Source organism: Verticillium nonalfalfae (assembly GCF_003724135.2).
Source record: "Verticillium nonalfalfae strain VnAa140/NRRL 66861 chromosome Unknown scaffold_72, whole genome shotgun sequence".
Taxonomy (NCBI): Eukaryota; Fungi; Ascomycota; class Sordariomycetes; order Glomerellales; family Plectosphaerellaceae; genus Verticillium; species Verticillium nonalfalfae.
Window position 1 is genome coordinate 112,002 of NW_021167297.1, and position 24,303 is coordinate 136,304.

The window sequence follows — 24,303 nt, forward strand, 5'->3', positions numbered from 1 at the left end:
GTTGTGGTGCAGGTGCTGCTGTGCTGGGGATTGAAGAAGAATCCCACCGCAGAAGAAACGGCTCACGATGGGTGGATGGATGGGTGTGTAGGTCCCTCGTTTGAAGAGAGAACAGGTACACCACGTTGGGTCGCAGTGGAAGCTCTCAGATCTTTGGTGGTATGGTTGCTGCATCATTGGCATGGCGATGGACGGGTAGCACCTGCCTGTGTGACATTACTACTTGCCTTATTTCTGGAGCCAGCCACAGCACGGCCAAAGGTCATGACTGGCAGGTCCAAGAGGCTGGCCGGGTTGGGGATCAGCGACAGTGGCACCCCTAGAAACGCCGGAAAGAGCAGCCCAGCTGAAGTGGAACCTTGGGCTGCCCGTGCTGACGGAAGGATCATCTCGAGCCCTGTGGATGGCCACTGCTGCTGCCACTGCTGCTGCCGATTGTGCTGCTGCCTGGAGCTCAACCTGTATTTCGGATCCGAAAACACAGTCCGCCCCTGAGCAATACACGCACTGTGACCCCTCCAATGCTGCCAGTGCCAGCAGTGTCACCGTCGAGGGGTCACCTTCAGGCGTACCAGCTGCGTGGGCTCAATCGTGGTGCTTCATTGGCAGCACTGACGCCCCCTCTCCAATGATCGACCCCTCGAGCATCAGCCACGGCGACAGCTGCTTGCAGTGCCGAGGTGAGGCTTGACGACAGGGGGTACGGGGGGGCGCGGGGGGGGGGGGATAGCTCCAGCCGCCAGGGCACCGGGCGCCAGCTACCCACCTTCATGTACCTCCTTGGAGGTACCTACTTCAGGGCAGGAGAGGTCCCGTCGTCGGGCCGTCATTGGGGAAAGCGCGACTGACTACTTCACCTTCCACGACGACACCGATCGTCCGCACGTCACAATCCTGCCCTTCCCTCCCTCTCTCCCCCATTCTACCAACTTTCTCTCCTCATCACATATCACCTACATCCCCACCCCCTCTCTCCCCCCTTCTCATCGCCTGTGCTGTCTGGTTGCCAACAATAGGCGTCTCTCGTGCGTCTGCCCTTGCCGTCGAACAGCTAGCTTCCCCCCTTCCCGCCTCAGATCTCACATATCACCCCCGGACTCCCAACGCAACCGGCACCCTGCAGCTAGAAACAGAGACAGATTGAGACATTGCCGAACACGACATGACGTCCCTCAACGTCCGCCCTCCTTACTCCGATGCCGAGCTGCGTCAGCTCTACCCCCCGCAGGTTGAGCTACAACTAGTCCAGGTGCTCATGCGCCATGGCGAGCGCACCCCCGTCAACGCACGATTTCAGAACACCGGCCTGCCTCCCTTCTGGCCCTACTGTCGTTCCGTCCGCCACCTTCGCGCCGCCCTCCTCGACCCCACCACCGACAGTTACACAGACCTGCAGTGGCGTCGACGCCTAGAGACCTTCGGCGCCAACGACGTCCCCATCACCGCCACCGGCCCCCGCGCCGAGCTCGACGATGTCTGTGACATGGGCTCCCTGACCGATCTCGGTCGTCAGACGACTTACGACCTCGGAGCCCGCCTGCGAGACCTCTACGTCGACCGACTCGCCTTTCTACCGGCTACCATCACCGACGCCGACCACCTGTACCTGCGATCCACCCCCGTGCCCCGCGCTCTCGAGTCCCTGCAGCAAGCCTTTACCGGCCTATACCCCCCCTCCGCCCGCGCCGCTGCCTTCCCTCCGCCCACGATCCTCACACGCACCGCTCAAGATGAGACGCTGTTCCCCAACGATTCCAACTGCCGCCGCTTCGCCGCCCTCGCCCGCGCCTTTGCCCAGCGGACTGCGGACCGCTGGAACACCACGCCCGAGATGGACTACCTCAACAAGAAGCTGGCCCAGTACATGCCACCCGAGAGCCCACGCGTCCAGGTCGACTCCCACCCCCGCCTGTCCGGCATCATGGATTCTATTAACGCGACTCGCGCCCACGGACCTGCCACACGCCTGCCCGCCCCCTTCTACGATCCCAAGGTCATTGAGATCATCGAGCGTATCGGTGTTGAGGAGTGGTACAGCGGATATCGCGAGAGCACAGAATACCGTACGCTTGGCATTGGTGGCCTCATGGGTGACGTCGTAGCCCGCATGGTCGGTTCCGCAGAGCAGTCCGCTGCTGATGGCGACTATGAGCTCGTCCAACCTTCCGGCTCCTCCTCCTCGCCGAGTTCCTCCAATGGCTCCGTCCCCGTCAAGTTCGGCATAAGTGGCTGCCACGACACAACCCTCGCTGCTATCCTCACGAGTCTCGGTGCTTTTGGCACTGACAAGTGGCCCCCCTTCACGAGCCACATCGCCATCGAGCTCTTCCGCGACTCCCGCCCCAAAGATGCTGTGCTCCCCACAACGCAAGCGCCCCCGGTGGTCAAGTCTACAAACTGGTTCGCATCCCTCTTCAGCTCCGCCTCAACTCCTGGGACTCCCCCTCCGGGCATCGGCCGCACACCGACCGAGTCCCTCACGACCGCTGAGCGCGCCAAGCTCGATGGCTACTACGTCCGCCTCCGTTATAACGACGAGCCGGTCACCGTACCCGGCTGCCGCGCTCAGGGGAACCATCTCCCCGGCGACGAGTCGTTCTGCACGCTGGTACGTACCCTACATTGCCCCTCCCGAAGCTGAGGGGCGATGAGAACCATGAATGACAAGAAGCTAACAATCCTGTCCAGGCTGCGTTCAAATCTGTCGTCGACAAGTTTACGCCCAAGGACTGGAAACAAGAGTGCCGCCTCAACGCCAAGGCCATTGTCTTTTCGGAGAAGGTCGAGCCTGCCGGATATTAAATGTGTGGCCATCGCGGTGTTTCTTTCTGCATCTGATTACAGGCGTCGGCCAGATTTCTATTTGTCCCCGTGAGCTGCAAGGTAGAAGGGAGACTTCCATGAGATAAAAACGTCGTTCTAGCGATTCAGGGTAGACTGGCTATCCATGTCAGTTCCAAGAAGAATATTCATCCCATGATTGAGATGCTGCTCGGTCTCATGTCACGAGTCAGGGCTCGCTCAAGGCCAGACACGACACATGTGTCCCGTATGCCCATGACTGTAGACCGCCACTCACGTCTGTGCTGTACTGCTGAGAAAAATCTCCTCCGGCAGACATCAGCTTCACACAATATGACAATCGGGAGATAAATAAGCTTTGCAGGCGGGTTTCCCGCTTCGTTGATCTCTATTCAGGTACCTGGTCGATCCATGCCCCGAAAATCCACGCCCCCCATGGCATCGATTTCCCGCCGGATGCCCTCACCCACGACCTCCGTGTCCCGCTCGCCGAGTTCGTCCCACATACCGACCACCAGGCACCTCGCTGGTGGCAAACGCCCCATCTACACCATGTACGTATGGCGACGGCAAAACAAAGGGGCCGGCGATCCAACATGATACATCGAAGGTGAGGGGAAAGATTATACTAGGTAGACGGAGACAAGAAAAAAGCATCCTAAAGAATTCCAAGTGGAGAAGAAGCTGAACAGAAGAGAAGTCGAAGCGAAGGAGTGAATAGACCAAAAAAAAACATCTCGATTGAAAACCCAATTACAAGGAATAGAGCGATCTTGTCCTCTTTCTTCATGTTCCTCGCGCGCGAGACAAGAAACAACACCCAGGCCAATCTGATTACACCCCTGACTTAGTTGGCAACCTCCTCCTCAACCCAGCCATTCAGGCCGCCCTGGAGGCCAAGGCCGTATCCGGCACCCATACCGCCGTAACTGGCCTGGTATTGGTGTCCACGACGCTCACCCTCGTTGCCGGGGATGCTGTTGGGCGTCGGCGCGCCGTTCTCAAAGCCAGGCGCCAGAACAGGCAGGCTGACGGCGCGGCTGTGCTGGCCACGGTTGTTGGGAGCCAAAAGACCGCCAATGGTGGTAGCGCCAGAGCTTGTCACATTACCCGGATAGCCGTTCGAGATGCTGGCAGACTGCTGGTGGCCAGATGAGGGGCCCTGAGGAGGGCCATCGAGCGTCACATCGTTCGGCGACGACTGAGCGGTACCGAACAGAGCAGCTTGCTGGGCAACAAGCTGGTTATGTTGCTGGTGCTGTTGGTGCTGTGCCTGGTGGGACACTTGGCTGAGGTACATTGTCAAGGGGTTGGCGCCGTTGAAGAGCTGGGGTGGGGGCGAGCCGCTGTTGGTGGGCGAGTTGCCGTTCTGGGAACCAACAGGAGGAGGGGAGGGGACGCCGGCGGGGATGCCCTCGCTGCGAGGCGACTGGGCCTGCTGCTGCTGAAGCTGACGAGGAGGGTTGCCACAACGGTCCTTGCCAAAGTTGACCTTGAACTTCCTGTACTCCTCCTTGCTACGCACAGCCTCGATGGCCTTGATAGCGTTGGCAATGTTGGTGAAGTTGACGAAAGCACAGCTCTTTTCACGCAGCGCGTTGACCAGCTCGATCTCGCCAAACTCGGAAAAGTCCTGCCTCAGGCGTTCCTCAGTCCACGTCTCGTCGAGATTTCCAATGTACACGTTACGCGAGGCGCCGCCACTGACGGCCAGGGCAATCGCCGGAGGGAGGCCACCCGAGTGCTTGCCCCAGCCAATCTTGAGCCTACGGTTGTGAATCATCAAGCCCTGCAGGTTGCTGAGGGCATAGAAGGAGGCAGCAGCGGTGGGGTCGATGAAAGTGACAAAGCAGATGTGCTTGTCGGGGATGTAGCGGATGTGGTGCAGAAGACCGCCACGAACGACGTTGCAAATCTCCTCGATAGTCGTCTCCGGGTGAATGTTGCCCAGGTAGATGGTGCGGTTGCCGAGGTTGGCAATGCCACCCGCGGTGGTGGCAACGGCGGCCGCAGCCACGGACTGCTGGGCCAGAGCGCTGGAGATGAGGTCGCGATCAGCTCCAGTCAGCATGTGAGCATAGCCGGGAGCAATGCCTAGATACTGGGCGGCGTTCTGCTGCTGCGTCTTGGAGACGTAGGCACAACGGTCCTTGCCGTAGTACACACGGCGTGGGGCCTGCCACTTGGGCTCCTGGGGGAGCTGTACCACCGCCTTGATGGCGTTGGAGATGGAAAGGAAGTGGATAAAGGCAATGCTCTTCTCGCGGACAATCTTGACAGTGTCGATGGCACCAAACTTGCCCAGGTCCTCACGCAGCTCCTCCTCGGTAATGTCTTCGGGCAGGTTGCCGAGGTAGACGTTGCGCGAGGCGCCGGACTGCTGAACGGCGAGAGCCACCGAGGTGGGCACCTGGGAGGGCTTGCCCCATCCGACCTTGATATCCTGGCCCTTGATGCAGAGCTTTTTCAAGATGGCATCAGAGTGGAAGTGGGTGGCGGAGCTGGCGTCTAGGAAAGAGATGAAGGCACAGTTCTTGTCGGGGAGAAGACGGACGGACTCAATCTGTCCGCTCCTGACGTGGCCCAGAATCTCCTCGGCTGACGTCTCGGGAGGAATATTGCCCAGGTAGACGGTACGGCTGGTGCCGGTGACGATACCGGGGGTCATGGACACGGGAGAAGTGGGCTGCTGCAACTGCATCTGCTGCATGCCGCCGAAGCCCGAGGCCGTGGGCGACTGAGGCGCGAAGTACTGGGGGGCGCCGTAAGTCGAGGGCGAAACCATGGCCTGGTACTGCTGGGGCGACATGTTCTGGAGCACGGGGCTGGCAAGTCCGTTCTGGTGCTGCTGGTGCTGGTGTTGCTGCTGGTGATGCTGCTGCTGTTGCTGAGGCTGCTGGAAACCCTGCATCTGGAACTGGGGGCTGCCAAAGGCGCCAGGCGTGCCGGGCTGGAAAGGGCTTCCGAGGAGCAGCTGCGAGGGTAGCAGAGGAGTGAACTGCATGTCAAAAGCAGTGCCAGGAGTGGCCATGTCGGCGGCCGTGTTGGGGACATGCTGCTGCTGCTGTTGCTGGAATTGCTGCTGGGGAGCCATGGTCTGGGTGTTGATGGTGGGAATGTTGCCACGACGAGGGTGTCTGTCGGCGAAACCCGAAATGTTGGAAGTGAAAGCGCCGTGAGAGAAGCCAGTATCGCTGTTGGAAGGCTTGGAAACGTGCCCGGGGAATCGTCCGCCGGGGGCGTGTCCGGCCTGCTGGCCGGCTCCCGAGAGATCCTGCATGATCAGGTGGGCAGGGACAAGACTGTCCCTACTCTGGTGAGAGAGAACCGCCGTGGTGAAGACGATGCGTGCCTGGTTTAAGGCACGACGAAGAAAGATCTGGATATGTAGGGGGGCTCCAGGCGTTTGTGATGGTTTGAGAAGCAACGAAGCAAGCAACTGGGCTGGATCAACGGTCTGGGTCGATCAATCGAAATGTAGGTAGAGCGAGTGTCGGTATTGTGGTATACGATTCGGTGCAGCAAAGAATAGCTCGGCTTGGCAGACCAGTCTTTGTCGGAACAATGAAGCGGAGGCAGAGGAGGGATGGGAACGAAGCTCTCTCTTTTCCCTTTGCCGCTGGACTGGTCGAATCGGGTCAAAGAATTATAAGTAGAAGTATACAGAGGCAACGAGTGTAAGCAAGCTAGGGAGAACGTCCACAGAGCTTGGGGTTGGCCGGGGTCCGGCTTAGGATGGCATAGGCAAGTTTGGTGCAAAAGGTAAGGTAAGCTCGCGAGGGCGACGTCGAGGTCGGATGAAAGAATAAAGAAGAGAAAGGGAGCAGCGAGGCTCTCAGAATGTAGAGGGCGCTCGAGCAAGAGAGGGACGAAGGAGGAGGGGGGAGAGGTCGGTGAGCGGAGGAGGAGGGGGAGGAAAAGAGGAGGAGGAAGAAGAAGTAGACCAGAGATGAGAGAGAGACCCAATGCGAGCAGAGAGGAAAAGACGAGATGGGATGGGGATGGATGGGACGGACGGGAGGAGCCTGTAAGAAGGAGAAGGAGGTACCCTGGCAGCCCTGGGCATCCACACTGCACATCCACTCCTGCTCCAGGTTCACACCCTACCTTGCCTGTCGCGTTTCTGGCCGACCCTGCGTGCGTGCCGTCTGATCAGGAAGAACGGGGTGCTGGTGCTGGTGCTGGTGCTGGTGCCGGTGCTGGTACAGGGGGGTGGGCGGTCGAGGTACGGGGGCAGCACCTAGGCGGGTAGGCAGTAGGTAGGTTCCTCAAGGTAAGGTACCTAAAGGTAGGCAAGGTAGGTAGTGGGCGCACTGAAAGCCGCGCCCTGGGCGTTGGCTCCTAGGCACAGGTCAGTAAGGTAGTGGTCGTGGTGGTGCTGCTGCAGGCCTGGTGGCAGCTTCCGGGTTGTCGTGGTAGTGTCGACGGTAGACTGCCTAAAGGGGACGTGGCTCGGATTGGTTGCGCGCTAAAGTTAAATGAGCCCAGTCAGGGATTGCTTTGGTGGGCACTTCCTCACGTTTGGGGGAGTATGGCACGGGCAAGGACGCCCAGGGGGGGGCCAGTGGAGGTCCTAGGTACCGTACGTACTTGGTAACAGGGTGTTTGAAGGCAGGTTCGAGAGAGCTCAACACGGGGCTGTACTCCGTCGCCCACATGCGGTGAACAGATACATGGGTAGCTGTCGTGACACGGCTCGAACAGTAGACATTGGGCCGTCAGTTTGGTACTGACGGGTGCCTTTCTGCTTCCTTTCCCCCCCCCCCCCCCCCCCATCGGGCAACCTGGTTCCTGCGTCGCCTTCACTGCATTTGTCTTCCCTGTCTTAGCTACCGTACCGCAACGTACGTACCGCTGGAAAGGCAAGGTCCCTCGATTCGACGTTGATTCTTTCATCGGCCAGCCAGCCCGAGGAATGCTCCGAATTCCCTGCTGCCTCAATGTCGTAACGAGCCGTCGATGGGCGACCCAGCCTCCACGAACCATCCAAAGGAAACAAAGCTCGGCCGTCAGCCTTCCCAAAAAGAGACCCTCAAATGTGAAATGACGGGCTGGAAACCTTTTTTCGCTGCATGGAACATCCCACATCGCAGCCCCTGTCCTGCCATTGGTCGACCCCTATTGCTACCGCACCACCACCCCCATTCCCCTTTCCAAGCCCACTCCACCACCCATGATCCCCCTTTCCCCTCTGGCCGCTTCACACACAAAAAAGTATGCACTTACCGTGGGCCATGTGCCGCGTTAACGCAGGTACCCTGAGCCCAGGCCCCCTCCTCTCCCCCCTTCTCCACTGAACGGGCTGGGCCTGTCACGGCTCGCCCCATATGCTCTAGATGGAGAGATCCATTGACCATTCCAGTTACCGTGGCATTATCGGCCGCCAACACGCCCCTAGCCCGAGCCCGACGTCAATCAATCTTCTGGGAGTACGAGATCTGATCCGTACCATGTCCGTCCGTCCATACTGCCTGCCGCTCAGGGGCTGGAGCCCGGTCTGATGAGGCTTTGTGTGTCTCAGAGCCACCTCCCTTTCTGCTAAAGAACATGCCATTCCATCATCCTGCCGTCTTTGCATCTGGGCTCCTGCCCCCATCGGACAGGCAGCCGATCGACCCGACAGCCGTAGACATGGTCTCACGGCGAACCGTTAACCGCAGGGACTCGCACTACGTTGCACAATGCAACAGAGAACATGACCAGGCCCTGGGTGCGACTCCGCCTCACGTCTTTGCCGCCTCCTGGCGTTGATATGCATATAAGCATGATAGAGGGCCTAGATGAGACAGGCGCAGCATGAACACCCTGGGACCTTAACATCCAAAACCATGTCAGATAGACAGGACCCCCGAGTCATCAAACCAACGTAGACGCCATCCAGTGCCCCGAGCGAAGAGCCGCGACACCGACATCAAGAGCAAAGACCTCGAGCATCAATCTCGCTCGTTACAGACGCGTGCCGCTGGACTTTGTTCAGATAAACCGGCACCAAGAAAAACACTAGGCAAGAGACAACAGAGGTTTACACTCTCCTGTATCAAGTCACTGGCCCCAAATGCGCTTTCGCGTACGCAGAGTCGCGCGCCGGGCAAATCTGCCCTCACGGCCCGCCAAGCGATTGCCAAGCACACACACGCAGAACTAGTATCCACGCCCGCCCTAGCCAATCAATGCGCCATGGAAGCGTCGTTCGCCCTTCCCACCTCTTGTGGGCTCCTTGGCTTGCCAGGCTTGCTGGGCTCTTGATCCTCCTAGTTTCCACCAAGCATGCCAGGCTGTCCAAGTTGTCATACGACCCCTATCCAGACAGCGGCGTGGCTGACCGATCGCCCACCCATTCGTCCCCTCCGCTGCGAGGAAACAAATGCTCCGATGGCTCGATAGACGATATTCGATAGTCGAAATGCCTACCAGACGGCCGCCCCTGTCTGAACGGGTCAACGGCATCCACCAAAGAGATCAGCACGTCATGTCGGTTACTGTTGAAAGGACCTGGGCATCTCGCTTCGCTTGCATTTCCCAGGGTGGTGTCTCTTCGTCTCGGAAAGCCAAGGCCCCATCTAGAGTGAACCAGCCCATGTTTTCTCTCAATCTCTCTCGCTCTCTCGTTCTGTCTTTTTGCCTCCCTCTCCAACGTCCCAAAATTCAGTGCTCTCGTCTAAATGCACGCGCCGCATCTGACCCTCCCCCCCCCCCCCTTCTCCCCCTGTAGTATCCAGCCCACGCCAGCAAAAAGGGGAACCCGCCCCGGTTTGATCATCCGCGCATCAAATCGACGTCCTCACGTGGGCGGAGCAGTCTTTGGGGGGCGAGTATCATCGTCCGTCTTGCCTTTCTTGTTCGGTTCACTTCTCTCCTCCCGTGCTCAAGAGTTACTCTGTCCCTGCATCCCTAGCATCGCGACTGCTCCTGTTGCACGTGAGGGCGGTCCTAGGTGCGTGACCGAGTACTGCGACCCCGTATTCTTTCATCACGCGCGAGCGCGTAGTAGCCTTTCTGGCACCCCGTCGCTTTTGTGACGATTAAGTCAGGACAGTGTACATGCTCTACTTTTGGTGAGACAGGGGGGGGGATGGAGGATGTTTGAAATGCAGACGTCTTTCTGAGTTCAGAGGCGAGCGGAGCACACAGACCAAGTCATGTTATGGCTGCCGGTCATGATTCAGGAAATAGGGGATAGTTCTCACCCCATGTAAATGGAAATGCCAATGGGGAGGTCGTATTTTTGGGAACACTCACACCTACCGGCCGGACGAACGACGAACTTGTGACATCGGCATGGATGGCGAACCGCCGCGAGGCCTTCGTCAGGAACCTATTTTCTTTTCTCGCATGATTTACGCTATCCAGTGTCTCGTCTGCCTTGCCGTGCACTCTCGAAGGAACGTTATTCAGATCGACCATGTTGCTCCGGATAGTATCCGTTGTGGAATGCAAGTAGATCCCTCAAAATAGATGCACTGGCTGATTGTCCACATATAGGTCACTCGCCAGCTCCGCTGAAGTGTGGTCTAGATCAACACACTAAACGTGTCATGTTCTCGAGATATGATGGCCTCAAGCTGAGCCCCTGGGTCTGTCTGATCCATTGGCTCTCTTGGACCGTGACTCGAGCTGCGGAGCCATTGGCTATCTGTGGGAACAATTCGTGTCGAGAGACGGCAGGTCATGGAATAAGTACCGACCAGCGAACAGTAGCACACCATGTTCAGCTCTGTTCATCACACTTCTCTCAGACATGGCACATCTCAATGGAGCCAGCGCCGCCGCAGCACGGGAGGTATCAAGATCTCGTTTCTTTTTTCACTATTTCCAACATCCGCTCGGCCCCGCGTATCTTCAAGATCCCACAGGTCCAGCGGCATCCCGCGCCATACCGCGTCTAAGGCTTGCATCGGCCCATGTATCGGGGGTACAGGCATGTTGTGCGGACGGTGTGCTGGTTGGCCAGCCAGGCGAGGAACCGCTCGAGGCCGAGGCCGTAGCCGCCGTGGGGGGAGGTGCCGTACCTGGAGATGTGTTAGCAAGGACAAGGGTCGGGTGGGTGGGGAGAGGGCCGCAACATACTTGCGCTGGTCAGTGTACCAGTAGTAGTCCTTGGACGGGATGCCCTGCTTGTCGTAGGCAGCCATGAGCTCCTCGTAGCCCTCCATCCTCATCGATCCACCGACAATCTCGCCGACACCAGGCATGAGAACGTCGACACTCTCTGTGACGCGGGGGTCGCTGGGGTCCTTCTTCATGTAGAAGGCCTTGATCTCGGTGGGGAAGTGGGTGAGGAAGATGGGCTTGTTGATAATGTCGGTCATGCGACGCTCGGCAGCCTCAGCAATATCGTCACCGAAGACGTGGGGCTTGCCCTCCTCGTTGAGGATAGGGGGGTCCTGGGCGTTGAGCCAGTCGATGGCGTCGGTGTACTTCATGCGGTTGAACGGGCGGACAGGGCGCTCAAAGGTCGGGTTGAGCTCCTTGACGTGGGCGGCGATGACGGGGTCGGCAAGGACGGTATCGATGACACGGCACATGATCTCCTCGAGATGCTCGAGCAGGTCTTCGAAGCTGATAAAGTCAAGCTCCGCCTCGACGTGGGTGTACTCGGCCAAGTGGCGACGAGTCAGACTGCGCTCGGCACGGAAGGACTTCTCGATACAGTAAACATCACCCAGGCTTGGCAGGCACGTCTCGAGGTACAGCTGGGAGGACTGGGTGAGGTAGGCGGCCTCATCGTAGTAAGGAACCGAGAAGAGGGTCGAGCCACCCTCGACCTGGGTCTGGACGAGGGCAGGAGGCGAGACCTTTGTGATGTTCATGTCGTTGAAGGTCTTGACAAAGGCCCACTCGACAGCAGCACGGATCTTCATGATGGCGGAAGCGTTGTCACCACGCAGGACGAGATGCCTCTGGTCGAGCATGGCAGGGTCCCACTGGTTCTGCTGGGAGGAGACGCGGTTGGTGATGGCGTCCTCGTCGGTGGGAGAGGCGCCGATGACCTCAAAGTACTCGACGAGCAGCTCGCGGCCGTCGGGAGCCGTCTGGCCCTCGAGAACCTTGCGCATCTCACCGTAGACATACAGCGAGGTGCCCTGGGCAAAGAGCAGCGCATCGTATGTCTTGGTGAGGTCGCCGGCCTGCAGAACACACTGCAGGTGGCCGTAGCCATCGATCAGGGTGATGAATGTGGCATTCTTCTGGGCACGCAGGCGGTGGATACGGCCGGCAATCTTGACCTTCTCGCCCTTGGTCTCGCCCTCACCGAGCTTGACATCCTTGTTGCCGAGCTTGATTTTCTTGGCGTCGGCGAGCCAGTCGGGCTTCGTCAGGACAATCTTCTTGGCGTTCTCGAGCGTCTGCTCGCGCTGCTTGCGCTTCTCCTCGAGCTGGGCCTCCTGCTGCGCCTGCTTCACGAGCTTCTTCCTGTGGCCATCGAGAGCGGCCTGGGCCTTCTTGACGGCGCTCTTAGCAGGCTCCTTCCACTCGAGGCGGGCAGCGGGGTCCTCGTCGGCGGCGCCGGTCTGGGAGGCGCGGATGAAGAACTGCTGAGAGCCGGCGGGCTTGTGGTGGTTGATGACGTAGGCGTAGGCGAGGGACTTGTAGGGGGCGGTGTCGGAGCCGTTGGCAGAAGCTTCGTCGAGGCCGGCATCGGTGTCGACGTAGACCTTGTCATCGTCGAGCTTGATGCGCTCGGCAAGGTCCTGGATGGCAGCCATCGTGGGATGTCTTGGACCTAGGCCGGTGGTCCAATCGCGGATGACGGATCGGGGGGACTCGTTTCCGTGGGATGACTGCGTCAGCCTGGGGTTGTCTCTTTGGGTGAGATGATGTGGATGTTGGGGGGGGAGAAGGCGGTGGAATAATTTTTGACAATGTGTTGATGGCGGGGTAATTGGACTGGACGAGGTGGTGTTTAGCGGGCAGGTGCGACGGAGGCGGGTGGAGGGCTTTTGTGGTGGGGGTTTTGGTGGGCGGCCAGAGAAGTAACTACCACGGAGTACCTCCCTATGGGAAGGCCACTGAGTCACAGCTTCCCCTGACACCGTACCTTATCTATCTGGCTGCTCTTGTTGCTCGGGTGCTACCTTCCGCGTGTCTATTCTTCCTTTTCCAACAGAAACTGTCTGTGTCTCGTCTCACCAATGTCATGTATCGGAGGATATCTTCACATTGACAAGGACTTTCCATCAACCACTGGGCTCAATTGACTCACATCTCATCTGCCAATGTTGAATCCAGCAGTGTGGGCAGGGGTCCATTTCGAGATAAGACGCGGCCAAGCTGATAAGCCCCCAATATCGCATTGGTGCAACATTGTCACGACACTTCGCCTTGCCTTGCTTCACTGCTCGAGGTAAAACAACATGACGCTGTTTGGACCATATTTGCCGATTGCCCCTAGATCTGCATCTAGAGATATGCCCGACTTGAGAGCAAGCTAGTAGGATATATCCGTGGCATACCGCCCTACGAACAATATTTCCAGGTCTACAGCTCATCCTTGAGATCTTCCTGAATCGCATCCCCCTGCACCTCGCTCTCGCGACCCATCTCGCCAAGTCCCCTCTTGACCATGGAGCTCAGGACCTCGTAGACGACCTGCGCCGCCGCGAGCGCCGTCTCCTCCCCAGCTCCCTGATAAGCAGGCGACACCTCGACGACGTCGGCTCCGACGACGTTGAGGCCCTCGACGCCGCGCAGCACGCGGATCAGCTCGCGCGTGGTCCAGCCGCCGGGCTCGGGCGTCCCTGTACCCGGCGCAAAGGCCGGGTCGAGCACGTCAATGTCGACGGACAGGTAGACGGGGTCTTCGGTGCCGAGCGTCTCCATGATGCGCGTTATGACGCCGGCTGTGCCGAAATCATCCATCTCGTCCGCCGAGATGCGCACCCAGTTCTGCGCCGTGTCATCGTCGTGGTCCGACGCGTCGGTGCCACTGAGGCGCGTGCGCAAGCCCGCGTGCACCGAGGGCCCCGTCGTCGCGTTCGACAGCAGGCCCTCGGTGCCGGCGAGCCAGAACATGGAGCCGTGGTTGAAGGGCGTCGGCGCCCAGGCTGAGGGGTACTTGGAGGGGTGCCACGTGTCGAGGTGAGCTGTCGAAAGTTAGCATATCTGTTCGGTCTTACTTTGTACCATCCGCATGAGAAAGACGCGGGCCAGGTGACCCAAGGCGGCATACCGTCAAAGTGAAGCACCCGGATCGGCTGCCCGTAAATCTCCCTGAGGGCTCTCAGCGCCGGCAGAGCGAGGCTGTGATCTCCGCCGAGCGTCATGAGCTTTGGCCGCCTCATGGACGAGCTGAGCGGCCGCCGTTTCCCGAGCTCCGCGAACGCCTCGGTCATCTGCTGCAGGGCGATGCCGTTGTCCATGGGCGTAATGGGCACGTCACCGCAGTCGACGACGGTCGCCCAGCTCTGGTACGGGTTGATGCCCGCGCGCGGGTTGTACCCCCGGAAGGAGGTCTGGCGCGCCGAGGCCTGGCGGATGGCGCGGGGGCCGAAGCGGGCGCCGGGCCTGTAGCTGACGGCCGTGTCAAAGGGGACGCCGATGATGGCGATATCGTAGAGCTCCGAGGGCGTCGTCAAGCACTTTGTGTACTTGAGATGGGCGAAGGAACCGATGCCGGTGAAGGCTATGGGAGCACGGATGGTCAGTGACGGCGAACCATGTCTCGGCCGATGCCTCATCGCGGATCACATTTCATTGTGTAGACTTACACCACTGGGACAAGTCAGCTCTCGGTCACTTTGCTTCATGTGATGGCGGGCGTGCATACCTCGAACCCCCACTTGCGCTCCAGCTCCTCCAGCTCCTCCTTGGACCACACCTTGGCGTCATCGTGGTCGTGGGCACACGCCGTCGACAGCGAGGCGCTCAGCAGCCAGAGGCAGATGGATGTGATGGACGAACCCTTCATGATGAGATGCAGCCCGATGATCAAAGTCGGTACAAGAAAGACGTCTCAAAACGCAGTCGAAACCGAGAACAGCCACTGAGAGATCTTATTATACCAGCTACACCGGCTGACCGGTGTGGTACTCCGCATCGGGTTCCGCGGGGAAGGGCGGGGGGACTCTTTTCTGCTCAACGTCGATGGTCGCGGCTTCGGCCCCCAGGGCGCAACGAATGAGGTGTCGCTGTTCCAGTGATAAGCCGCACTATTCCGGCCCGGGGCCAAGACACGTAGCCGGTCGGCCACCCGGGCTTCTGCCAGGCCTCTCTGGCTTTTACTCGCCGCCTGAAATGGCGGTTCCACGATGCGTGTCTGCCCTTAAGGTGAGGTACTTTACCTAGGTACCTTAGGTAGGCGAAGTAGGTAGGCGAAGTAGGTAGGCAGTAGGCAGGTCTTGCATCCACAGTGCCCAGTCATGTCAAATACCACAAGTCAGAAAGCAACCACAAGTCAACAACAACAAGCCCCCCCCCCCCTCGCCTTCGGAACGAATCTCTCCTGTCAAATCATATCAAGAAACAATAAATTTCCGTTCTGCAGCTTTTCCCGCCGAGTACCGTCTCAGTGCAGAATCCGGGGTACCAACACCACGTGCACAACGTCAACGGTCCCTTCACCCCCCCTCCCCCCTTGGAACATCCAGGGATCTCCCAGGCTTCCAGAGACATGTGCGAACCCCCTTTCAAGACCCTACCCTACCCTCATCATCCCCACCCCCTTCTAGGACCCCCCCCCCCTCTTTTTTGTTTTTGTTTTATCCAGGGTATCTTCGGAACCCAGGCCTTCGGAAGTCCACGACGCCGTGGCAAGGCTTCATGTCCTGATCGATAAGCTGAGAGAGAGAGAGAGAGAGAGAGAGAGAGAGAAAGAAGGTATTTGTTTGCGGGTCTGGAGGGCGCGCAAAACGGATGCGGGGCCGATGGGAAAGTGCCCCTCTGCTCTGGTCCGACTGCAGACGTTTCATATTCATTGGAAGCCTGCCTGCCTCCCTGACGACGCTGACCAGGGACAGAGTGACATGGTTCCGGAAAACAGGGCCAGAGGAGACCCTTCATCACGCCCTCGTGGTCCATGCCCTTGGGACGCCCGGGGCATCATATGGCTCGCCTCTGAGCGCCGAGCTTTCCCCCTTTTCCTACCCAAATTGGATGGATGACCTGGATAGACACCCCTCGAGGAACCAGCATCACGATGACAACGCCGACGCACAAGTTGGCGGGAGCGACGGGTCCTGTCCACGCCCGACCACTGTCCCACTGCAACCTGCACGTGTGTACGCGCGCCGACGGCGTGGTGAAAAATGACCAATTGATTAAATGCACTCCAGTCGCCAAACTGTCCTATGAAAGCAACCCTGCCTGCATCTGTAAAGTTGCCAATCCCAAACGTCTGAAAAGTCCAAATGCGATCGAGTGTACCTGGGCCAGGGCGGGCCGGCCGCGTGAGGGGCCGGGAGAAGTCAAGACTTCTTCTTCCACGTCTGTACGAGGCATACGGGCGGACCGCGAGAATCCTCCGCGTCTCCTCTCATGGCCGTTCCCTCCACCAGAGCCGAGGTCTGATTTGTGGTCCTGCTGAAATCTCGTGTGCTGGGCAAATCCAGAACCTGCAACGAGTGCCAGAAAGCCAATGCGTTTTGTGTTGCCATGCCTCGCCTTTGTCGCGTGTCAAGGTATCATCAGCACGCCAAAGGCCATAGTCGGTACGCTGTCAAAGCTACCAGAGGGGACAGCACGATTCTCGTCGTGGTGTCGAGCGTTGGAGACCATGACAATAACGCCTAGAGCAGCAGACATTTGGACTTCTTCTTGACGACGGGGGGTTCCAGCGCCGCAACGATGGCCTGCGAAAAGAAAGTCAGTCCATCGGCTGCAGCCTCGGTCATGGCCGCGAGCGGGGGAGACGACATACCTCGTCAAACACATCCTTGAGCTTGTACTGCGTCAGAGCGCTGCACTCGACGTACTTGACCGCACCGAGATCCTTGACCATCTGATCGGCATCCTCTTTCCGCACGGGTCGCATCTTCTGCTTCGCGAGCTTATCACGAACGCTGTCGTCCTCGCGCAGATCGGCCTGTGTACCAACGATGAGGCAAGGGACGCCGGGGCAGTGGTGGCGGACCTCGGGGAACCACTTCTCGCGGACGTTCTCAAATGATGCCGGCGAGGTGACGCTGAAGCACACGAGGAAGACGTCGGTTTGCGGGTAGGAGAGGGGTCGCAGCCTGTCGTAATCTTCCTGACCAGCGGTATCGAAGAGGCCGAGGGTGTAGGGCTCGTCACCGATCCTAAAAGCAGCCTGTCAGCACAGGATTCGCCCGATACTGGCGTCTCGTTTCGACCGACGACGTGGGGGTTGGGGCCCATCGGGATTGCTCGAGGCCAGGCTCGAGGCCAGGGCCCCGTCAGGCGGTGATCGGATTGTGCTCCAGCACATGTGCACATGAATTCCATGTCGAGATCAAGAGGGCGGGCGACTCACATGACAGTGACGGCATAGTTATCGAAGACGGTCGGGACATATTCGGAGGGGAACTTGTTGGTCGTGTAGCTGATGAGGAGGCAAGTCTTGCCGACAGCACCGTCACCGACGACGACGCACCTGGGAGAGAGAGAGAAGAGAGGGTCAGCAAGGCAGGTTCAGAGCAATTTAGTTTGTGCCTAGTCGAAGAGGAAAAGGCGAGGACGCCAACTGATGTCCATCGGCCAGAGAAGGAAGTAGCGCAATGCGCGCGCGGCCAAGTGTGAGAGGCCGAGGCTGGGATGTTGCACGCACGCCGCAGAGGGCGGGCGGGAGATGGAGGGGAAGCAAGGAGCGGGTGACAGGCCAGGGAAGGCAAAAGACTGGGGATGCAACATACTTGATAGTTGCGACGACCATTGTAACCTGTTGATGCTAAGAGACAGACCGGAATGAGGGGTTTGCGAAGGAGACCGAGATAGAATGCAAGACCACCCCTTCCGTTGTCGCGGCGGTCGCAGGTGCAGGTGCAGGTGCAGGTGAATCGTAGACGGAAACCTTTTTGGGGGGGGCGGGCGGATGGGCGGTGATGGCAGCGGAAGCGGGCGATGAGGTTGGTTGGTCGGCAAGGCAGGACGAGGCAGGCGGTAGAAGGAGGCAGGCGGTAGAAGGTGGCAGTGGTAGCAACAGTGACAGTGACAGTGACAGTGGCAGTGGCCGTGGCAGTGGAAGGAGCAAGCAATCGTCGTGAAGGTCTGCGGAGACGAGGCGCAGGGCAGCGTGAAGGCACCTAATAATAAGCGTCTCTCACTGGGTGGTGCTGGTGCTGGTGCTGGTGCTGGTGCTGGTGCTGTCGCTGGCGCAGGTGCAGGCAGGTGTGCAGCAGGGCAGGTGCGGGTGCGGATGTCAGTAGTGGAGTCGAAAAAACGGGGGGCGCCGAGTTCTGCAACCGAGAAGTCGTCGGCGGTAGATATGGCTGGAAGGAATAGAACAAGGGGGGGGGGGGGGGCGATAGGAATTGGGAGGATGGACGGTGTGATGTGATCTGAAAGATAGCGTGATTTCGTCGCCGACTTTGGCTTGGTCTTGTGGTTGTTATATTGAGCTCATGTGGTCGTCGCAATTCGCGGTTCCTGGCGTGGCCGACCAGGAGATGAGGTTTGCCCGTAAAATGACGAGGACTGCCCTGGGGCGCGACGTGTGCAAGAACCGTCTTGATGACCGTGAGCTTGGTCGGATCAGGCAAGGCAAGGTAGCGTGCGTGGCTCGTGGGTGGTAGGTGCAGTTACGGCAACGGGCATGGGTGGTGAAGTGAGGGGGGACAGGGCAAAGGGGGGGGGGGGGGCTACGACGCTCACTGGCGAGTTGAGGGCGGGAGCAAACAGGTACGAAGAGTCAAGAGAGAGAAAGAGACAGAGAGAGAGTCGACCATCAAGGGCTCATTGAAAGCTGGCGACCTGCCCTGCCCAGCAAGGTAGGTAGGCACCTAGGCAAATAGGCAATCAGGTAGTCAGTCACGCAAGCCAGGTATGGGAATGCACCACATGAGATTCGCGTCTGCAGGGTCCTTTGGGTTGTCTTTGATTTTGCACGTCTCTTGAGTACAGCACACCACCAACTCGGTTCACGGGGCAGTTTGGATTTCTTTTTTCTTCTTTTTTTTTTTCCTTGCCGACGTTCCAAAAGAAAGAAAGTTTGCAGCACAGAAAGCTCGCCTGGCGAGGGACCCTACGTGACCTCTGCGAAGTCTTTTTTTGGCCGAAAGGTGTTTGATAAGGGACTTCGCGGTACCTACGCTTTCGCTCGCTTGCCTCGGCGGAAAGCTCTACTTGGTGGGTTCATCATGTATCCTCCCGTACCTAGTGAAAAGGGACGAGGCCACACACACACGGGCTGGTGGGTCAGAGTGGCTCCAGGGGGGTTCAGCCTTGCAGTACATTGGCCAAGAGAAGACCGTCAATGGGTGTTTCCAGAAGGCTAGTTCCATGGCCTTTGTGTCGCCAGTTGGTGAAAGGTGGATGAGTACCTTCGGTACCTGTGTAGCAGCGATGGCCCTGCTTCGCTTTGTACGATGGGAGGTGTTCGATAAACGTACCGGTGACGCTGTGGTGTAGGCAAGGTTCGTAGCACGCACGTTCGTTTGGTCTACAGCCTGTTTGTCGACTTGGCTTCACTTCCGTTTACTCAACGTACCGTACACAACGTACCGTACACAACGTACCGTACAGAGTGATAATAAAGCTCTCCGCTTCCGCCTCCTCCATCAGCCCACAAACCTAGACGCCAAACGAAAGGAGATGCCACGGATTGCGCATCCGAAGTGGCTCAAGGGGGCTTCGTGAGAAGAAAGACGACACAAAGGCAGCTAAACAAGGCCTAACACCAACACTACCCCCAAACCTTACGGCACGCGATTGACCGACTGCCCAAAAGAAGCACCATCGGACCAACGAAACGCGGTTCCTCCCCCGTTGCGTACCTATTTAGCCTCCTAACCTCATCCTGTCAATGCCATGCTGCCTCAATGCGCTCTGCCTCAATGCAGCCGCATGGCCCAGCGCTTTCGCCATGTGGGCTCTGTGTAGTCCGTCGGTCGAGCCAACAGAGACTACTGGTAGCTAGCTGGCAGGGTAGAATGTCGAGGCTGTTTGGCTGCTGGGCTGTTGGGCTGTTGGGCCAGTGGGAAGGCTACCTGCAGCAGCAGCCAGCGGTGTCACCCCACGCAGCAGTCGACCTTGTTGTACAGTATGGGAGATGTGCGCGCCTCACTATCACAACCCTTCTGTACCGTCTTTGCCCAGAAAGGCAGAATGGGCGGCGGCGGAACAAGACAATGCAAGGGATGTAGGTCGTGGTGTCCTCGCCCCTTTACCAAATGATCACTACATGTGTTGTTCAGCGTGGGATACATGTTTCACAGGAAACACGAGGCAGCTGGATGGCTGGGCCTTGACGCCCGGTTGAGGTGCGGTGGCTCGACTGCCACTAAAGTCATCCAATGTCGACCAGCCGAGATTTGATGTGCTGCCGGCATGCGGTCCTCCCGCAGGTCTGTCGGGGGGGCCTGACAGCGTCTATCTGCCTTTTGTCGTTCGGAGGCCATTCACAGAAACCAAAGCGCAATATGCCGCGGTACCATCTGCTTCATCGGGTTAGGGATGGATTGTCCCCGTATGATAGCCATGTTTACATGGCAATCACCCTGGCTACAGTAATCTGCATCCACAGTATGGCATGGCGAAGGCCGCACCGAGACGACGGTACGCGACAATGAAAGCCTTCGCTTCCAGGAAGCTTTCCTTCCTCCCTGCGACATGATCTGTCCATGCCGGGTCCCATCCCCTTGTGCTTATCATCGTTGGTGCCGCTCCGGGCATCCATGACATGAGGCAGCGGCCAGCATCTTGCGAGGTACGTTTCTGGGGGCATGACATGGTCTTGAACGTTCGTTCTCGACGGTACATGGTGCTTTCCTGTCCTCTGGCCATGGTGAAGCGTGAAACCCGAAGTTCGGAGTAAATTGTTTTCCCCCCATGCAAAGCCAGCCCCTCGATCTCGAGGGTCGATGTAACCCGGGGAGATTGGTGCCAAGATGAGTCCAAATCAGAAACAGTGGTTGACAAAATCAGGACATATCATGACTCAGGCTGCCAAAATGATACAGGATCGCCTCATGTCTGATGACAACTGGTAGGATAGAAGTCGAATTTTACCCTGGTAGATGGACAGTCTGATCGACGTCCCTGCCGATGATTGTGACGGGGGAATGAACACGAGTGCGCACAGACCTTGACCAAGGCTGTAGGGCAGTGGTCTGTGCAGAGGCGCCCTGGAGTACGTGTACTCGGTCCACAATGGATATAGGTAGGCAGCCATGAGCATAGACGGAACGCCTCAATACCCATCTGGCACAAGATCGTCGTCGCCATTTTCACGAATCAGGGCAGATACGACATTCAAGGGCAGCTCGAATGTCACCTGGAATCAGTTCATATCTACATCACCGCAGAAGAATCACTGAGCGACTACCGCCGTGGAAAGCACGTGCCGAGGATTCCCAGGACCGCTCAGCCACACCACCGTACTCTGGCACCAGCAGTACAGTCCACACACAACTGCCACCATGGACACCGATCATATCGATGAGCTTCTAGAGCGCTACCTCGGTCTTCTGGACCAGTACACGAACCTCCGCGCCGCCCTCAACGAAGCCCAGTCCGCTGTGTACCAGAACCTGGCGCGCGCCAACTTCTCCGCAGAGCGCGGCGTGCGGTACGGCCCGGACTACTACGACGAGCGGATGCAGGCCACGCGCGTGCTGGCTGTCGAGGGCGCAGACAGCAGCGCGCCGCGCTTCTCAGCCATCCTCGTCGATGAGCCCGAGCCCGAGCCCAAGCCCGAGCCTGAGGCCAAGCGTGAGGACGAGCACGAGGCCTCGACTGAGACGCAGGCGGAGGAGAAGACGCCCAAGCCGCGCCCCAGGGACCCGTTGCGCTGGTTCGGCATCCTGGCACCCATGCCGCTGCGGCAGGCGCAGGCGCAGGCCGTCCGTGCGGTCGAGGGTATTGTGCCGCAGCTCGTGACGGTGGATGCGGAGATGAAGGACCTGGAGATTCAGATTCGCAGGGCTCGGAAAAAGAGAGCCAAGGCTGAGATCGCGACGCAGAAGACCGGGGCCGCATCTGGAGTCCCGGTGGAGGCTACGTGAGGCACGGGTAGGCATGTAAGTGCCGATCTGGGGTTAAGCATCAACGTCATGGTAGGTCATGAATGCATTAGCCTAGACTTTGGCAGACGGACAACCCAACGGCATTTCGCTTTGAGTATGTATCGGAACTTAAACGCCCAGAGAAGATGGAGACAGTATGTGATTGTTCGACAGACGATCTCGCATGTCACCATGTTCGGCCTAAGCAGCCATGGAACTCCATCAAGAGGCAACGTGGTGTATGCACCCAGAAGTAGCATTCAGGCCTCGCGGCCGCCATTGGAGCCCTCGAAGCTGTAGCAGCTAGCCCATACCCAATACCTCATTAGGCTGATCATCGCGCCAAAGCACTTCATAGCGACTCTAGCGTGACTACCACATCATCCAGTGATTCTCTCAGAGACCCATCTCCCTCATCAACCTGGTCCCTCAAGTGACGCGCAATCTCGACAATGGCAGCCGTCGAGTGAACGTAGCGCTTCTGCATACCCTCATGCGCGTTCGTCAGCAGCGAAGTGGCCAGTTGCAACACTGCCGCCTGCATCTCCTGGTCCACGAGCGGCTGCGCTCCATCAGGAGGCGCCCACGCTGCGATCGCCGTGACCAGGCCCATCCAGTCTTCCTCCGTGCCGTTTTCTTCCGCCTCGGAAAAGTGGAGCAGAATGCGTACGATCTCCATGCCACGAGACGATTCTCGGTCGTCCCGCGCAGAAGGGACGCCCTGCAGTATCTTGACGAGATCGTGGCTGAGAATCTTCCACCCGCCGTTCGCCCCGAAGGCGTCGACGCCCTTGTTCTCGAAAACGACACCCTCCAGCGCGACGAGGATGGGAGATCGAAAGTCGAGCCTCTCGGGGGCGCTGGCCTGGTAGAGGTCCATGAACATGTCCGTCAGGCCGGCAGCCTCTTTGCGCAAAAGTTTGTTGTCGTCTTCGCGGAGCCAGATGGCGAGGGCACGGATTTCTGCGAGGATGAGCGGATCGTTGTCGATGACGTCCTTGGAAGAATCCCAGGTGATGGGCAGTGTGTCTTGCCACTGGTCCGGAGCGTTCGGGCGAGCATCGGGATGCAGACCCATCGCGCCGGCAACGGAAGCATCATACCGATCGCGGAGGAACTCGATGGCCAGAGACATGGTTTCGGAGATACTTGTGCGCAGTTTGAGCAGGTACTCCGCCGGCATGAGAGATGGATCGTCCTCGCCGTCGGCCGTGGCATCCATGGCTCTGATCAGATAGCCAACGAAGTGGGTAATGATATCAAAGGCGGATCCTAGTCTTTTGGCAGTGTCCGGATAGCTGGGGTCATTGAGGAGCGAGAGAAGTCGAGGTGTCACTGCTCGGATTTCTGTGAGCACGAGAGTGATAAAGAGGTAGGCGAAGGGTCGGTCCGCCTTGATATCATTTGTGAAAAGGAGGCGTGACGCCTCAGTAGGGTACACCTCAAGCAGCGAGGCAGAGACTAGCGTATATGAATTCCTGGCCTCAGGATTCGGTTTATTTGTGAGTAGATCTCGGGTATAATTCACAATCGGCTTAATCCAAGTAGGATTGAGCGGAAGGCCCTGTAAAATATCAGCCACTTGCACCTCAAAGAAGCATTTGGTCTGACTCACTTCGGGATGAGACCTCCTGAGGAGGTTGCCCAGGAAGCGCAGAAGAGTCACGCCATCAGTACCCTTGAATGATGATACAAGACCCTTAATACTTTCATCGATGACTGGCCGTAAAGATGTTCGGTCCGTACTCCCTGCCATGCAATTGATCCACGCCAAGTCGAAGACTTCGAGAGCAAGTGGCTGACTGGGGGCAATCTCGATCAAGGGGCTGGGATCTTCTATGGCTATGAAAGAATTGGCGCCTTCTGAGAAGGCCACGAGCTCGAGCAGAGTCTGGATAATGAGCTGCGTCGTTTCCTCAGAACTGTTCAGCATTGCATGTCAGTAGATGCGCCATGTGTGTCTAGACCGCAGCCTTTACCTGCGCAAAACCGTAGCAACCAGGACCGGTATCCTGCCGACCAGTTTTTTGTCTCGCTTCGATTCTGCAGGGAGCAGCTGTGTAAATTTGTGAATGACCAGCACGCCCAGGTCGAGCGTGGACTGCTGGTCATTCTGACCACCCTTTGACTTGAGGAGACGATCAAGGAACTTAGGGGATATTGCGTCCCATAGTGATAAGATAACTGCTTCGTCGTCTTTGAGCTCTGAGGAAGAGTCGAGAAATGATCTGAGCATCGTCAACCCGACGAATCTTGAGGTATCATCCTTTCGCTTCAATGATGCCCTGATGTTATCCAAAATTGAAACATTTGTGTTGGTGCTGGACTGGGGTGTTTGGGGGTCCACCGGCCCTTTGGCGTCGATAGACGCTTCTGTCATCTCTAT

General features: G+C 58.3%; 7 protein-coding genes across 7 annotated transcripts; 2 read left to right on the forward strand and 5 right to left on the reverse strand.

Moving 5' to 3' along the window:
* Positions 1–1,162: 1,162 nt before the first annotated feature.
* On the forward strand, positions 1,163–2,802 carry ACP6 (Lysophosphatidic acid phosphatase type 6; the record flags this gene model as incomplete). Its single annotated transcript, XM_028642393.1, has 2 exons — positions 1,163–2,608; positions 2,689–2,802. 2 exons carry the CDS (start codon positions 1,163–1,165, stop codon positions 2,800–2,802), a joined length of 1,560 nt encoding a protein of 519 aa, XP_028493839.1.
* Positions 2,803–3,649: 847 nt separating this feature from the next.
* On the reverse strand, positions 3,650–6,082 carry D7B24_008304 (uncharacterized protein; the record flags this gene model as incomplete). Its single annotated transcript, XM_028642394.1, has 1 exon — positions 3,650–6,082. One exon carries the CDS (start codon positions 6,080–6,082, stop codon positions 3,650–3,652), a length of 2,433 nt encoding a protein of 810 aa, XP_028493840.1.
* A 4,602-nt stretch (positions 6,083–10,684) lies between these two features.
* On the reverse strand, positions 10,685–12,509 carry D7B24_008305 (uncharacterized protein; the record flags this gene model as incomplete). Its single annotated transcript, XM_028642395.1, has 2 exons — positions 10,685–10,811; positions 10,870–12,509. The coding sequence occupies 2 exons, from the start codon at positions 12,507–12,509 to the stop codon at positions 10,685–10,687; spliced, it is 1,767 nt and encodes a 588-aa protein (XP_028493841.1).
* Positions 12,510–13,281: 772 nt separating this feature from the next.
* D7B24_008306 (uncharacterized protein) lies at positions 13,282–14,710 on the reverse strand (the record flags this gene model as incomplete). Its single annotated transcript, XM_028642396.1, has 3 exons — positions 13,282–13,886; positions 13,973–14,425; positions 14,566–14,710. The coding sequence occupies 3 exons, from the start codon at positions 14,708–14,710 to the stop codon at positions 13,282–13,284; spliced, it is 1,203 nt and encodes a 400-aa protein (XP_028493842.1).
* Positions 14,711–16,526: 1,816 nt separating this feature from the next.
* On the reverse strand, positions 16,527–17,629 carry CDC42 (Rho GTPase; the record flags this gene model as incomplete). Its single annotated transcript, XM_028642397.1, has 4 exons — positions 16,527–16,589; positions 16,658–17,036; positions 17,231–17,350; positions 17,610–17,629. 4 exons carry the CDS (start codon positions 17,627–17,629, stop codon positions 16,527–16,529), a joined length of 582 nt encoding a protein of 193 aa, XP_028493843.1.
* A 3,703-nt stretch (positions 17,630–21,332) lies between these two features.
* On the forward strand, positions 21,333–21,917 carry D7B24_008308 (uncharacterized protein; the record flags this gene model as incomplete). Its single annotated transcript, XM_028642398.1, has 1 exon — positions 21,333–21,917. One exon carries the CDS (start codon positions 21,333–21,335, stop codon positions 21,915–21,917), a length of 585 nt encoding a protein of 194 aa, XP_028493844.1.
* Positions 21,918–22,269: 352 nt separating this feature from the next.
* Positions 22,270–24,297, reverse strand: D7B24_008309 (uncharacterized protein; the record flags this gene model as incomplete). Its single annotated transcript, XM_028642399.1, has 3 exons — positions 22,270–23,481; positions 23,533–23,839; positions 23,897–24,297. The coding sequence occupies 3 exons, from the start codon at positions 24,295–24,297 to the stop codon at positions 22,270–22,272; spliced, it is 1,920 nt and encodes a 639-aa protein (XP_028493845.1).
* Positions 24,298–24,303: the final 6 nt, after the last annotated feature.